Here is a 16,196-nt window from a genome sequence, read left to right as displayed (position 1 = left end):
TAGTAATTTCATTGGTCGGTCAAAGTTCGCGAAAGGTCGTTCTGACGTGACTGTATTATCCCCTAGCATGCTGGTTACGAGCTGACAGGTGACATACCAGAAACAGGTGTTAATAGTTCATTTATAGTTGTGATACATATAACATCACCTTAACTGTTAACCCCTGTTTCCGTTACCATGGTGAATAGTTTATGCTCTCCCTACAATCCCGGAATATTGTAACACCAACTTTAAAAATACACATCAACTAACGTCACCTGTTCGTAAACGTATGTTTCTAATCAAACCTATAAATTGACTGTATGATGACCTACTACACATCGATAGTGAGCTAGTCGAATTGTTATAATATAATTGTCATATAATTGTTATATAATTGTAATATAATTGTTATAAGGGGCGGTCGGGTAGCCTAGTGGTTAAAGCGTTGGCTCTGCACGCTGAAGACCCGGGTTCGATTCCCGACATGGGTACAATGTGTGAAGCCCATTTGTGGTGTCCCCCGCCGTGATATTGCTGAAATATTGCTAAAAGCGGCGTAAAACCCTACTCGCTCGACGGATCGACGGAAACCCCATCCTCGATAATGCAGGTTATTATATCCCCATGCTAATACGATACATATCGGGCGGTGGGGTAGCAAAGTGATTAAAGCGTTCGCGTTTGCTACCATAACTTCCTATTCGAAATACACGGCGCTTAAACTAGAGGTTAATCAAATTACGCTCATAAACGAGAGAAATCCTTTGCTAAGTTAGTGACCAGACAAATTATGCTGGTGATGTCAGTTCCGGTACGAGGTTTTGTGGAGAATGGGTAGCGGTATTTATCATAATAGAATGGAGGAATCCTATCTGGATAATCGAGGCTGCCGAATGACAGGTTCGGCTTGGTCCGGGATTGAATCCAAGATTTGCCCTGATACCTAACTTTTAAACGTCGACGACTTGAGTCACTTTGGTCTATTCACCCACGTCCTAAACTGCCACCATATCATGCAACTGAAATACTGTTAAACCTAACTCACTTACTAAGCCCGTGAATATCTGGGTGAAAATAGATCTTCAGCAACCCACGCTTGTCTAGACTAACAGTTTGTATCTGAAATCTTATATTACACAATATCCTTCTTGACTCTAAAAATGAAAAAAATCCCTATAGAGTTGCTAGAGCTGGCTAGACTTGCTTTTGTATGTGTTGCTAGATGTATTTTTTTCATAAAATAAATATATTCCACAGTCATGGTGCAGGACTAATGCTTGTCGTAAGAGGCGACTAACGGGATCGGGAGGTCAGGCTCGCTGACTAGGTCTATGTATGTCTTCGTATCCCAATTGTGCAGATCGATGCTCATGATCACTGGATTGTCTTGTCCAGACTCGATTAATTAGTCCGCCGTCATAGATGGAATATTGCTGAGTGCGGCGTTAAACAACAAACAAACAAGAAAGACGATGAATGCATGTGTAGTATATACATCATGAAAATAGCTGTTGTTATTTCAACTTAAACTCGACTCATCTTAAGGTTTTGTTTAATATTTATTGCATACATCATCCATCACTACACCACAATGCATAAATCCAGCAAACATTCAAGCAAAGTTTGGACCTTGAAAAGAAATATAATAACTGTGTGTCCTAACCGCATGTGCCATTGTCACGGGAACCGTCCAGATTATAAAGATAATGTATTTACATAATGAAACAGGCACATCACAAAATAACTTGACACCATCATACAAGCTGAGAGTCTGTTCTTACCAGGCCAGTGTTGCACAGTTAGGAAAAACACATTGACAATATATACATAATGTCCATCAGCATGGATATGTTATTTAATGTCCATGAATGGAATATGGTGTTTTAAATGTCAAGACTTTCTGTGTTTAATGACGCGCATCTTACGTCCATAAACAGGGACGTTGTATGTATAATGTCCATGAATGGTTAATAATATGTTTTACGCAATGTCTATGAACAAATACAGCGTGTGTAATGTCCATAAATGGACATGGGGTATGTTATGTCCATGAAAAGGGACGTAGTGTGTATTAAGTCCATAAAGAGGCGATGTGTTTACAATGTCCCTGATCACGGACACTGTGTAAAGTGACCATGAACAAGAACATTGTGTAAAGTGACCATGAACAAGAACATTGTGTAAAATGCAGGGACAATGTGTGCACGAAGACCAAGAAGGAGACGATGTGTGTACAATGTCCTTGAGCACTGTGAGGTGTATATTATGTCCATGATCAGGGACAATGTATCTATAATGTCCATGAATAAGACGATGTGTGATGTCCATAAAAATCCACCAACAGGGACACGGAGTACATAATGTCCATAGAGAGGGACACGGTGTATAGGGTCCAGAGTTAAAACACGTAAACCAGAATGTGGTGATGGCTTCAGACCATTCCTCCTGTATATTTCTTCTCAATTGTCTCTAGATGCTCCCGTGCCTTCATCCTCAGGGCCACGATGCTGGAGTTCCTGGGGTCGGCGTCCCCCAGTTTGGCGGTCAGGGGATTAAACACACCCGAGAATGTATGTAGTTTAGATGTGATGGCGTTGGACTGAAATGCAGGAGAGAAGAAACTCGGGTACGACGTCGGCGTCTGTGAGAACACTGGGCTTAATGACGTCAGACCTTGCGTAGAAGTTGTGATTGGTTGATGGACGCCATTACCGAGAGCGCATGCGCTTGCTATCGGTGGGGTCAACCAGGGGTCAAGTGGCAAGGTGGAGGTCAACACATTGGTCGTGCGTTTGGTGACTGGCGGCCCGGAATAGCTTTCCGTCAGCTTCCCGCCCTCAAGTTTCTCCTGGCGACGCCATTTTGCTCTCCTGTTTTGAAACCAGACCTGAAAAGTAAACAATATAAGTTCCCTTACTGAAAGGTTCATATTGACCCTACCGATAGAGAAACATCTAGTCTGAAATGAAAATAGTTTACAGAAAAGACAGTTGTTCTATCTATTATCTTAACGACAGAAATTAAAAGGGATCCAAGAGACCCTCTTCTTCTTTCTGAAACTGAAGTAATCTAGACTTGCATGGGCTGTATTGGATATATTTGTTTCAAAGATTAGATTACCTTACTGATAGGCTCCGAATATGATCTCCTCCTAACGATAAATCATCTATATGCACATAAAGTGTCCTTGAATGCTTTGGTTTTGTAAGGTACCCTTGGCCCGGGGGGTTAAATACCCTCATTGGATACAATGTGTGGAGCTTCTTCTCGGTGTCCATACACGGTATATCAAGTCTCGTTTACAAGTGAGGGGCAGGGATTTGCGGCGAAGAAATAAAATCGACAGCTTCATAGGAATCTATGTCCAAACGCTGACAGACTTTTGTACTCAGGAGAAGCACACATCGTGCCCTGTGCATATTGTTTTAACGTGTCCTCTAAATCCGCTGTGCAGGGTTGCGTCCCTTTGATGTGACATGATCCTGTAATCATGGGTTTGAGTCCAAGATTCGGCCTGATTGCAATCTTTGGTTTGTCTACTCCATGCCTCTGCTGCATCACTTTGGGCTCTCTTCCAACATTAAACTGGCGTGCCGTGATGTACTGAGATACTGTTTAAAGCGGCGTTAAATCAAATTCATTCTTCAACGTTCAGTGAAAGACGTCGACATGACAACTTGTGCGTGCCTTGTGTCTGCTGACCTTTCGTACAAACTATAACTGATTAGCTCGAGTTTTCATTGGTTAATTCGGCCATTACACACACGTGTAAACTGTGTAATCCGTGTTAAGAAGCAATGTACGACGTTTTCTAAATGGTCCTCCAATCTCTTCAACAGTGTCCAGATTAACCTGGCTTTCAAATTGGCTTTAATGTGACATTTAACTTTCGGCCCGAGACGCCATGCCCAGCTAATAACAAAGTCTTAAAGAGCGCTTTAATTAATTCAATAACAGCCCATTCAATTTGGCGCATTAATTTGCTTCAAGACGCATTACTCAGTTGAGTTGTCGCACGACATGAAAGCGCAAGAAGAAAGAATCCCAACTGGCGTTATCCTGAGGGGGCAAATTAAATAGGAGGAAATTTGTAGCCTATCAGTTCCTCGTTAGCGTGCCAAAGGGAGACTAAATTTGATTTCGTAAAGAATGGTAGCACAGAAATCTGTCATAACCCATTTAACTCCATTACGTTTGCTAAACACTAGGGATTTGTTATCGTTGCCCATTCAACATAAATAAATGTTTACATTTGCCGTTTCTACACCTTTCATATAAACAGCGGCTGTATTCATACATATGTTACTGTTCCTGTTATAAGGGGATTATTGTTGCGAAGAACAATAGTATGTCAGTTGTTCTACATATCATCAGGACAACATTGACCATAATGAAATATGTTTATCGTGATCTTTTATCATTCCTTGCCACGACCAGTTTGTTTCCACGATGCTTCCCTGACCACCGTGTGTTACGTGTCAATACTGGAGCAAATATCAGACACTTTATCCTTATCCATGTATTTCATTTTTTCTGATGTTACTAATACTGATATCAAAATTTTGAATCAATTTGGAAAATTTTACATTCGAGAATATCATGTAGATATTTCACAGTATTCAAACTATAATTGAAAGCAAAAGCAGAGCTATTTTGATGCAATATTAAAGAGCGAGTGATCACAAGTACTTTTAATGCCAAATTACTGGCACAATTTCCGCAATCAGCCAAATGCAAAACGAATACGTAAGGCCTATGTTAGTCTGAATTGGTCACGTTTCTTAAAAACGGTAGGGTGTTTCCTCGATGGATGGTTAAATATATACTGAAGGTAACGTTTAAGTGCGTATGCGTATTTGTCAGTTAATGGCCGTTAGAAATGACGAAGACACATTTTGGTTAAGTGATTTTGATTGTATTTTGACTGACCATCTATTTTCAGACTTCGTTTTTGGTGAAATCACGGTTAAGCAATAGTCTTGACAGACAAGGTTGTGAACTTTGAACGAAATGTCTCCCTGTCTCAGTTTTAGTGGTCAGACCACGACAATCTGTCCACTCGGACAATGTCTTCACGTCGGTGGCCAGACTACAATGAACGCTCCCTACGGGGACCGGTCATTTCCCTCAACGATCACTTTGATAACGTTCAATTGTGTACGGAGTAAGGGTCGCCCCAGCGAGGGTCGGGTCACTGCTTTGGGGGGATATTAAACTTGCTGCGTTTCCCCAATTACTTTGTTTTCGGCATTGACACACAACAAAAGTGATGGAGATGAGGTTTTAGCTCGCTTCACTTCCTCATTAAAGATGTCGTTGACAGTTGGCTTCTTAGCGCGAGAGGGTGCTAATTTGATTGTGAGATGTGCTTATTAGCCAATCAGATACGCTCATTTCTAAGCCATTTGATTCGCATAGCTCGTGCTTGAGACGACACTTAAAGCAACAATTACGACAACTAATGGCGTTACACATTTCACCGACAAAGAATAACAGTAATACAATTCTGGACAGATGAGAAAATTGAGTAATGAGTTGATAATGACTTGATTATAACAAAAGTTGACTAAATCAAGGAGTATGGGAGTAGTTCGGCCCTCTTCTCCGCTTGATTAAAGAGCGTTTTTCGGCTTAATGGAGCCTGCGATAGAGAAGGGAGGTAAGCCAGTGAGATTCAGCAATATTTGACTCCGTACGATAGTTTGTAGTCTGTCATACAGACCCTGATACAAATATGTATCAAATACAGCCCATGCAAGTCTATAATGTTTGGCAAGTCTATATCAGGAAAATGAAGAGAGTCACTGGGCTCCCTTTTATTATATTTTAATTAAGATAATTGAACAACTGTTGTTTTTTCTTTACGATATGTTCATTTCAGAGACAAGATGTAAGTCTAGATAGTTTGTGGCACCTCGCAAACTAGATACACATGCACTAACGGATACAGTGAGAGTGGGTGAGTTGGGTTTAACGCCGCTTTTAACAGTATTCCAGTTATATCACGGCGTGTCAGCTTAATGTGGGAGGAAAGCCCGAAGTGTAGCAGGTCTCAGACATTAACCACTTCGGTGAAACCCACGGGTATGGTGCTGACAAACCAAGAAACATAATCGGGGCGAACAGGGATTCGAACCCACAATCATAGGTTTCTGGCGTGCCCAAGGGACGCAATTCTGCACAGCGAATCGCGTGCGCCTTAGACGACTTAGACCATCCGCTTTCAGCAATATTCCAGCAATTTCACGACTGGGGACACCAGAAATGGGCTTCACACATTGTACCCATTTGGGGAATCGAACGATGGCCTTTGGTGTGACGAGCGAACACTTTAACCACTAAGCTACCCCACTGCCCGTTATAGCTCTCGAAGACTGGTCAATTTCGGCGTGCTTTCTCGGCATTTGATGTGACTATGATATTACAACATGATATGCCATCGCTATTAGCTTTAAGTTTTAGGGATTTTGAAAGTTATTTGTGATCGTACACCATTTGTCATCGAACACCTATTATCATTACTATTTGATAGTGATTCATAAACACATATCATGATATAGTCGGAATGTACAATCGACTTTGCTTTATGCAGAGATTTCTATTGCATATGGAAAGGGTTTGATCGCTATATTGACAGAAGGTTAGAACTGTAGATTCCAAAATACACGTACACCATTTTATGACAGAAGTGTTTTAGCAAGGTATAAACTGTAGATACCTAAATACACGTACACCATTTTATGACAGAAGTGTTTTAGCAAGGTAAAAACTGTAGATACCTAAATACAGGTCCACCATTTTATGACAGAGGTGTTTTAGCAAGGTAAAAACTGTAGTTACCTAAATACACGTACACCATTTTATGACAGAAGTGTTTTAGCAAGGTAAAAACTGTAGATACCTAAATACACGTACACCATTTTATGACAGAAGTGTTTTAGCAAGGTAAAAACTGTAGATACCTAAATACACGTACACCATTTTATGACAGAAGTATTTTAGCAAGGTAAAAACTGTAGTTACCTAAATACACGTACACCATTTTATGACAGAAGTGTTTAGCAAGGTAAAAACTGTAGATACCTAAATACACGTACACCATTTTATGACAGAAGTGTTTAAGCAAGGTGAGAACTGTAGATGCCTAAATACACGTACACCATTTTATGACAGAAGTGTTTTAGCAAGGTAAAAACTGTAGATACCTAAATACACGTACACCATTTTATGACAGAAGTGTTTTAGCAAGGTAAGAACTGTAGATGCCTAAATACAGGTCCACCATTTTATGACAGAAGTGTTTTCGTAAGAACTGTAGATACCCAAATACGACATATGTACGTGATAAAAAGAAATACAAAAGACGGCTAGATCATATTAGGTAATTAAAGATGAGAGGATTCTGCAGATGTTTTGATTTCGTTTTCGCATTGTGTCTCAATGGGCAACTCACCTGAACTCTAACCTCTGGGAGGTTTATTTTGATGGCTAGCTCTTCTCTGCTGTATACATCCGGGTAGTGGGACTTCTCGAACGCGCGCTCGAGCTCGTGCAGCTGGTATGTTGTGAAAGTAGTCCGGTTTCGACGGTGTTTCTTTTTGGGAGAATCGTCATCATCGTCCCCGCACTGGCCATCTGACTCCCCTTCGCTGTGACTCTGACTGTGCCGAGACCTCGAGATCTCCTCTCCTACAGGGACAGACAACATAGATTGTTTACACATGGAATAACCTGCATGTACATGTTTGAAATACGAGAAATTACGGATTAACTCCTCGAGGGATTAACTGTAAAATCAAGAAAGAAAGAAAAATGTGGGTTTTATGATTTTAATAGCTCAAATGACGTCAAATATCAAGTAATGACCAATGAATGTCATACTAAATTATAACTCGTGAAGATCCTGGGTAGAATAGGACTTCAGCAACCCATGCTTGTCGTAAGAGGCGACTATGCTTGTCGTAAAAGGCGACTATGCTTGCCGTAACAGGCGACTATGCTTGCCGTGAAAGGGCACTATGATTGTCGTCAGAGGATTAGCGAGTCGTGGGTGCGGAGTAACGTCCCTCTGCATATTGTAAACCTCCCCAAAATAATCGCCCGGAATACAGGGTTTCCAGTCAAATGCAGTTTGATTGTAGTCGGAGGCAGGAGAGAGAGACAATGACCTTGACATCACGAAGGCAGCTGTCATCGTTCAAAGAACACAGTTCGTCGACTGTCCTCTTACGGGATCTGGCTACAGGTCTATAAGATTGATCATTGAACGAAGAATTTCCCACAGAAGTTAAGATTTTATGAGGCTGCACTTGTACTGTATGGTTTAGATTTTCTTCCCGACCACTTAGCTTGTGTAGGTCGATATAAACTAAAAGCAAATATATTGTAACTCAGTATATCAAGCAGGGTGTCTGCCTGGAGTTTTGATGGTCGGAGTTCGATCTCCTGCCGCGTCATAGCAAAAGACGTTTAAACATGGTATTTGTTGTTACCCTGCCTGGTAAGCGTAAAACAAAGTGAGTGAGTGAGTGAGTTTGGTTTTACGCCGCTTTAAGCGATATTCCAGCAATATCACGGCGGGGGACACCAGAAATGGGCTTCACACATTGTACCCATGTCGGGAATCGAACCCGGGTCTTCGGCGTGACGAGCGAACGCTTTAACCACTAGGCTACCCGATCGCCCCGCGTAATACAAAGATTGTCGGATTCAGTATATTGTTTTTGAGTGGTATAGCCATGTTAGACAGCGGCATGGTATCTCAGCGGGCTGGAACTACATATTTGCATTTGTGAAGACGAGTACCCATTTCACCTTACCTCAGGGGTACAAGAATATTAACATTTGAATATTTAAGAATATATAATTTAAACTTTATTAGATTTTGACATTTTCTTGACACTTTGATGGACAGTTCGAGGATGCGTCTATACGGTAATTTTTCATAAGAGAATGGTTTCATTATATAAGCATATTCGCTTGCTTTAGTTGATGGATTACATAATTTACAATGTAAATCCGGCACTCATAGGAGTGGGAATTGCTTGTCGTGAGAGGCGATTTTGTGGATCGGGTGGTCAGACTCTGCGAGTTGATGGCGTGTCGGCGTATAGGCGTGTCGGCGTATCCCGACGTTGTGGATTTTTGCTCACAAGATCAATCATTAATTGTCTGCTTCAGACTTGATTAATTACAGGCCAGCGTCATATAGTTGGAATATTGCTGAGGGCAGCGTTAAACAACAAATGAACATAAATTATATAATTTATTGTCTCAGATCATAGCGCTCATTTACCTGTTTCAGGTAGATGATTACCGCCAACAGCATATCGGAAGGATGGTTAAAAACAATAACATATCGGAAGGATAGTTGTCGATAAGGACAAAATGAAAGGAGGTTATCGATAATAACATATCGGAAGGATAGTTATCCATAATAACATATCGGAAGGATGGTTAACAACAATAACATATCGGAAGGATGGTTAACAACAATAACATATCGGAAGGATGGTTAACAACAATAACATATCGGAAGGATGGTTAACAACAATAACATATCGGAAGGATGGTTAACAACAATAACATATCGGAAGGATGGTTATCCACAATAACATATCGGAAGGATGGTTATCCACAATAACATATCGGAAGGATGGTTATCCACAATAACAAATAGGAAGGATAGTTATCCATAATAACATATCGGAAGGATGGTTAACAACAATAACATATCGGAAGGATGGTTAACAACAATAACATATCGGAAGGATGGTTATCCACAATAACATATCGGAAGAATGGCTACCGCCAACAGCATATCGGAAGGATGTTTATCGCCAACAGCATATCGGAAGGATGTTTATCGCCAACAGCATATCGGAAGGATGGTTATCCACAATAACACATCGGAAGAATGGCTACCGCCACAGCATATCGGAAAGATAGCTACTGCCAACAGCATATCGGAAGGATGTTTATCGCCAACAGCATATCGGAAGGATGTTTATCGCCAACAGCATATCGGAAGGATGGTTATCCACAATGACATATCGGAAGAATGGCTACCGCCACAGCATATCGGAAAGATAGCTACTGCCAATAGCATATCGGAAGGATAGCTACTGCCAATAGCACATCGGAAGCATGGCTATCGCCAAAACACCTCTTTAGGATTGTTATCGACAATAACATCGATTGGAGGGTGGTTACCGTCAATAACATCTCTCTCTTTCTCTCTATTCCAAGTGTGTTATATATTCGACAACCGCACTGGATAGTGGTTACCAGGCTTGTTGAGGGGGCTCTTTCCGGCTACCGTCTATGTACGTTGGAAAATAGTCGACCAGGGTGAGTGTGTAGCATCTATTTGATTACAGACAGGTCCTAATGTGGCGGTACCTGTTCACCGTAACATGAGCCCCTGTGCGGACGCTTGCCCCGCCCCCCGCTCTACAAGCTTGCGTCCCGCTGGGATCCCCCAGGCGCTGAATCAGCCATTGTAGTTTTTAGCTCCCCCAACATGATAACAGCTTTTCAGAGTTACCTATGCATGAAATTCGCGTTTGCTCTATTATTTATTTTCATCTAATTTAATTAAGATGCGGACAAAAGCGAACTGACGACTACGTTTAGAATCTGTCGGGGTTTCCACCCATCTTTTCAAGCCCAAATGCCTCGCTTCAATATTTCTACATATCAAAATTATTATAGATTGCATCGGTTTTAACACCATGGACATCAGAGCGGAGGCCTCGCTAATTGTTGTAACGAGTCGAAGGGTTTACAAATTAGTCGATGGAGTATCTAAGCGAAGCATAATACGGTCTGTCAAGATACCGTCAGAGCGACGCGGTTCTCATGGCCTCCGGCTCTCTCCCGTCACAACCAGAAAACATATTATTTGCTCAAATGCGAACTACAGAGATGACAGTCTAGTTGAAATTGGGGTAATTAAGGGGGTTTGTCCAACTGACAAGACCCTCGGAACAATTTTCATTTTTTAATATTGGTGGTGTCGTTAGTTTGATCGCGGGACCATCTGCTATGGGCGAGCTCCCGTGGTCGGTGGGATTCCATGCTGGTGGAGGGCTTTATCTCGCCACTCGGTAATCCGACCCGACTACGTCACACGGGTTATTGTTATTGTGAATATACAGCCCCTGTCATTATAGCATTACAAATCATTGATTGGTGTGGGGTGAGCCACGCCTTGTGAGTTCAGTCCACTTACCACTACCCCTGGTATACATTTTATCACCCCACCCCAACCCCCTCCTCACCCTCACCCCCACCCCCACACATTCCTACCATCCAATATGCCAAACCCACACAGTCCCCGGTCACCTTCTTATCACATATTAAACCCCTTTCGATACATGTCTACCGTACCTGCTCGAATAACCCCACAACACATCCATATTCCAAATACACTTTTTAACAACTTATAAATCTCTTTTTTTTAACCGGCCTGATTCATAAACACCTATTCCGAATTCATCAACCACGCTCTGTGAAAACCCATAAAAACATTTCTTCTTTTTTTTGAACTTATTTGCGCTTCATTTTCTACATGCTAAATCCAGTTCCGGCTCCACATTTTATAATTATTTTCATTCCGAAGTTGCAGTTTTTGATGCAACCCGTCTTGACGCCTTTCGTGATTTTAAAAATCAGAAATGCCTGAGGGCTCTTTGGGCTGGGCTTTTATCAAATATTTCAAATATGTTATGTTTGTCGTTTGACCCGACTAAATGGGGATCGGGTGGTCAGGCTCACTGACATTACTCATTGCGTGGCAACGTACCCCTATGACGTAGATTGTTTACTCATGTCTTCTTGACCTAACATTCCAGACAAACTCGATAGTTTGCAGGCCTCTGTGACATATCTGCTACCTACCTGACAGTTGCATCCATTCCCTAGTCAGTATATCCCATGATACACTGCTCACCTCTTACGGGTAGCTTAGTGGATAGTGCGTACGCGTGGCAGTAGAAGACTCGTGTTCAGTTCCCAAAGAATATCCGGTGGAAAATATTTTACGTCTTTTTCATACACATGCACGTCTCTTTTTTAGGAGTATTTTTAGAATATTTATCTGGGTTATCCCCGAGTGGAGACATAATTCTGTTTGTCAGTTGTGAAGGGCTACAATGTTAATGAAACTAGTGTGAACTCCACTCACTCACGTACTCACTTTCCATGCCCACATCACCCCTGCCCTTCAGAATGTTCTTCAGAAGGACGGATTGCGTCGTTGTTACAAAGCTCAAATGTATTACTGGAATTCTGTGAGTGGGTGTAGGAAACACGAATCTCCTTACGCAAACATAAACTAACTGCACCGCTAATATTTTTTAACCTGATCTGTATCACCACTGCCTAATTTTAGCGCCTTTTAAGCTCCATCGTTACAATATAAGAACCGGTTCCCGATTGAAAAGGTAGAAAGCACGTCCTGGGTAATACAAACCTTAATGGCGCCTTGTTATGAAATATTGGATAACACACAAAAATCGATAATTCTGAACAGAGAACATTAAGAAATGAAAACATTTTAATGCTATCTCGCCTCTGCATGTGCCATCGCGATAACTAACCATACAATTTACTGACAAAACCCTTATGTGTCTTTTTAGGACACTTTTACCAAGACTGAAACAAAGCTATCGGAGGAGGACACCGTTCCAATGGACAAACAAGACTTGTCATCCTGCAGTGTTGACTATGACGTCGCGATGGCTGATCCGAATCAGCACAACGGCTAGCCCCGGGCAAAGCGGCTGATCCATTGTTCTAATGCTATAGCCCCGATTAGGACAAAGAGTGGGGTGGGGGAGAGGGTCATTCGTTACGTCCTTATCTAGTTGAAGCAGTAGCAGAGTGAGCAAGCGAGCAAATAACGCCATTGTCCGGTGTAAGTGGCCATTGAAACCTTGGCCCTCTGCCTCCGTTTAATGAGCGTTATTATCTCTTTGTGTGAAGCGAGGCCCACTGCCAATAATATGATATCTCGCACAAAAGGACACGGACAATAACGTATAATTTTGTTAGAAGAAATCACAACTAACCATGTAACATATTTTCTTGTCTGAAGACATAATTTAGCCTTCAAATTTCTCTTGGCATTTACCGATATTTCCGCGCTATTGGATGTATAATTTAATTAAACCATTGGGTCGTTAATTGTTGTAATTGTATTGCTAAGGTTAATTAAGAAAAGCCCCAAGAATATTGATATCATCTTATGTTGACTGATATTGTATAAACCAGCCTGTCTGGGCTTGGAACAAACACTTGCAATAAAACGTTGTATTACTGTAATCTCTCCTTGTAAACCAATTATGACGTCATTGATGACATTGGTATGACATTCATAAGTCCGTGATTTGAAAATATGTTTTACCTTACGTTCCTGTGTTTTTCAGGTGAACAATTGACTTGCCTTTGCGCGTGTTTGTGACGGGTGCCACCGGTGGTGCGAGATACGCTCACCTTTTCGCGAACACTTGGTAAGGTCACTTTTTTATAGTTATTCATAAACAAATGCTCACGATATAGTCGGAATCGCACAATCGACTCTGCTTTTGGCAGGGATTTCTGATACGTATGGAAAGGGTTTGGTCGTTTTTCTATAGTCGGAATCGTACAATGGACTCTGCTTTTAGAAATAATTTCTTATGATTATGGAATTATTTCTTGTCGCAGTTATTTATTCGTTCAATGTATCATAATACGATGCATATAAGTAGTCATCACACTGAAAGGTTATAAAATTCAAATGAATTCAAAAAAGGCAATTTAACATTATTGTTTAAAATGTACTACGCGCATAACATGTTAATAATAATTCATTTCCACAAATTGCATAAATACACGGCTTTTACTGGTGTTGTCTCGGCTGCTGGGTGTTATGCCGGGCCCCCGGGTAACAAAGGCGCGGTTTTCTGCATCTGTGCATGACCCCACGTGGTTTGCAGTTCCTGGGTTTTGTCCTTCACGACAATTAGGAACTTAATGCCAGTGAATAGAAAATCAAATTGAAAATCTAAAAATTGATTCATCCATTCATAACATCTTGCTAGTCAACAGTGTATGACAAAATCAAATCATTTGAATTAAATAGACCAGGTACCCTTATAATTAGTGAGAAGGTATGTCTCCTGCGCTGTCGCGTAGCTCGCCCCCACATATTAAGGAATCGCAGTACTAAAGAGGCCCTTGGAGAAAATGCAACATCTGTTTTTAAAAAAAAAGATTTATGAAGTTGTTTTTTTCTGTTTACATAATGAAAAAGTAATTTTAGATGCATTGTAACGTTTTTGACAAATGATCTACTTCACATAATTTTTATGCTTGAATCGGTGTTTTTTATGTTTTTGTACGCATAGTGATAACAAAACTAATTTTTGTGCTAATGTTAGTTTTTGTATATCGTGTCTGATATATGATTCATTACCAGAGAACGTGTTACCAAGATAGTGTTAATATGATTCTCTATTCAGATCTATATTTGAAAACATGTCACCTACATACACATTCAACATTTCACACATCGCGTCTTAAATTAATGTCGTGACTCAAGACAGTTAGTTACTAAATGCATACTTATATTTATAAATGTGTTAACATTAGAATGACCAATGACCTTTATGAAAACAAACAATATTTAAATAGAAAGCAGTAAATTAGAGCGATTATTTTAATGCAATGCGTTGCTATGTAACCAAGGCAAGACTCTACACTGTATGTTGGTGGCAACGGTAGTTCTTAATATGTAATTTGTCATATGTTATTTTCAAAAGGGTTGTACAACAAACATACAAAATAATGTTTCACCGAATACGAGATAATATAAGTCATGTTCTATTTCAGAAAATTATTATCATGTAGTTTGTGTATAAGGGTAGGTGTGATTCTACATCACTTCTGAAATACACTTCAAACTATAACCTGATGTATGTATATTTCGCTTGCGTGAATGCTCCTCAAATGTATTATCTTCTTTCATCCAAACCACGTATTGTATAATAAATATATTTTAACCCTAATCATTTATATTCAATGAATATGCTATTGAAATTGTCAAAAGTATTTGTAAAATAAGTACTGCTATTTCATCCCACCATTTAAAGGCAATCCATTTCACTTAGTATGTAAATCGAGAGATCTCCAGCAAATAAACTGTAAAAGGTCTTTTCTGAAATGACTTACCATTTTGAAATCACAAACAATAGTTGCACCATATGGCGAATTTCTCAATGTAATCACAATATGTTTATCAAAATGGTATTGATCTCAAATCACACAGAGTTCCAGCATGTGTTTCATTTACACGGGATCGCGATCTAATGGTCAAGGAGCACTTCAACCCCATGTCTAGCTGACAGAGAAACTGACCGGCGAGGCTCCCCACATCTTAAGGAGCTGTGAGTTAATGGGCCTGGCCTTTCAACCTTCACTTTTAACCAAACTCTCATGATGAAAATTCGACATCTGCTGCAGACCAAGGGCAGAGGTCATTTCCTTATTCATAAATAAAGGACCTAACCCGATCGACGTGTATCACTCAACTTAGCCCGATTTTAATAAATTGTCGAACTAAATTTAGTTTGACGGGTTTTTTCTTACGATATAAAATATATTCTTGTACGTAAAAGTAAAGTTTTAAATTTAGACCCAACAATCGACATTTATGGTTTTCTTAAATTCCTTGAATTATGATTAAATGAAGTCTTGACATTGACTTGAATTTCAACTTATCAGGGTTCATCTAATGCGAAGTTCGATACAGATACTAGCATCTGTATAAAAAATAAAGAACTTGAAATTCATTTGTCAATCCTATCTTTATAGTACCTTGATACTACCGCTTCAAATTAAAACCTAATGATAATAATTTTATTATAAAGTACATGTAGTGCTGTTTTTGTTAGGTTACAAATAGTCATGACGGCGAATAATTCCTTTGTAAAATAACTGTAATATTGTCTAATATCCGATCGACCTGAATTACTATTATATCTATTTATCCCGTATCAAATTGATAGGTTAATAACAGATAGCGGCGCTAGTATCTAAAGCTCACACAGAAATACGATGCTATTTTACAGCTGATTAGGCACTTATGGAAAACCCGAGGCGATATCAACTACGATGCGAGAGCGGGCGCTTCAGCAAGACCGGGCGGTACCTCGAGGCCAGAACAGATT

General features: G+C 40.3%; 1 protein-coding gene across 2 annotated transcripts in view; it reads right to left on the bottom strand.

Annotated features, from left to right (window-relative positions):
- Window positions 1-1,563: 1,563 nt before the first annotated feature.
- The window catches only part of LOC139465573 (retinal homeobox protein Rx1-like), a 21,665-nt gene continuing 7,032 nt past the window's right edge, over window positions 1,564-16,196 (bottom strand). The window contains exons 1-3 of one of the 2 annotated variants that reach the window (XM_071247294.1): window positions 12,170-12,213; window positions 7,436-7,671; window positions 1,564-2,869 (exon numbers count right to left, since the gene is read on the bottom strand). In XM_071247294.1, the coding sequence (XP_071103395.1) occupies window positions 2,414-2,869; window positions 7,436-7,671; window positions 12,170-12,188 (711 nt within the window). In that variant the 5' untranslated portion in view covers window positions 12,189-12,213 and the 3' untranslated portion in view covers window positions 1,564-2,413. Of the gene's footprint in view, window positions 2,870-7,435; window positions 7,672-12,169; window positions 12,214-16,196 lie in introns of those variants that run through there. The other variant, XM_071247288.1, reaches the window with a different exon arrangement.

The sequence above is a fragment of the Haliotis cracherodii genome, unplaced genomic scaffold (genome assembly GCF_022045235.1).
Source record: "Haliotis cracherodii isolate W230 unplaced genomic scaffold, xgHalCrac1.p SCAF_1, whole genome shotgun sequence".
In the NCBI taxonomy this organism is placed as follows: Eukaryota; Metazoa; Mollusca; class Gastropoda; order Lepetellida; family Haliotidae; genus Haliotis; species Haliotis cracherodii.
Note: the sequence above shows the minus strand (reverse complement) of the source record. Positions and strands in the feature narration are given on the sequence as shown.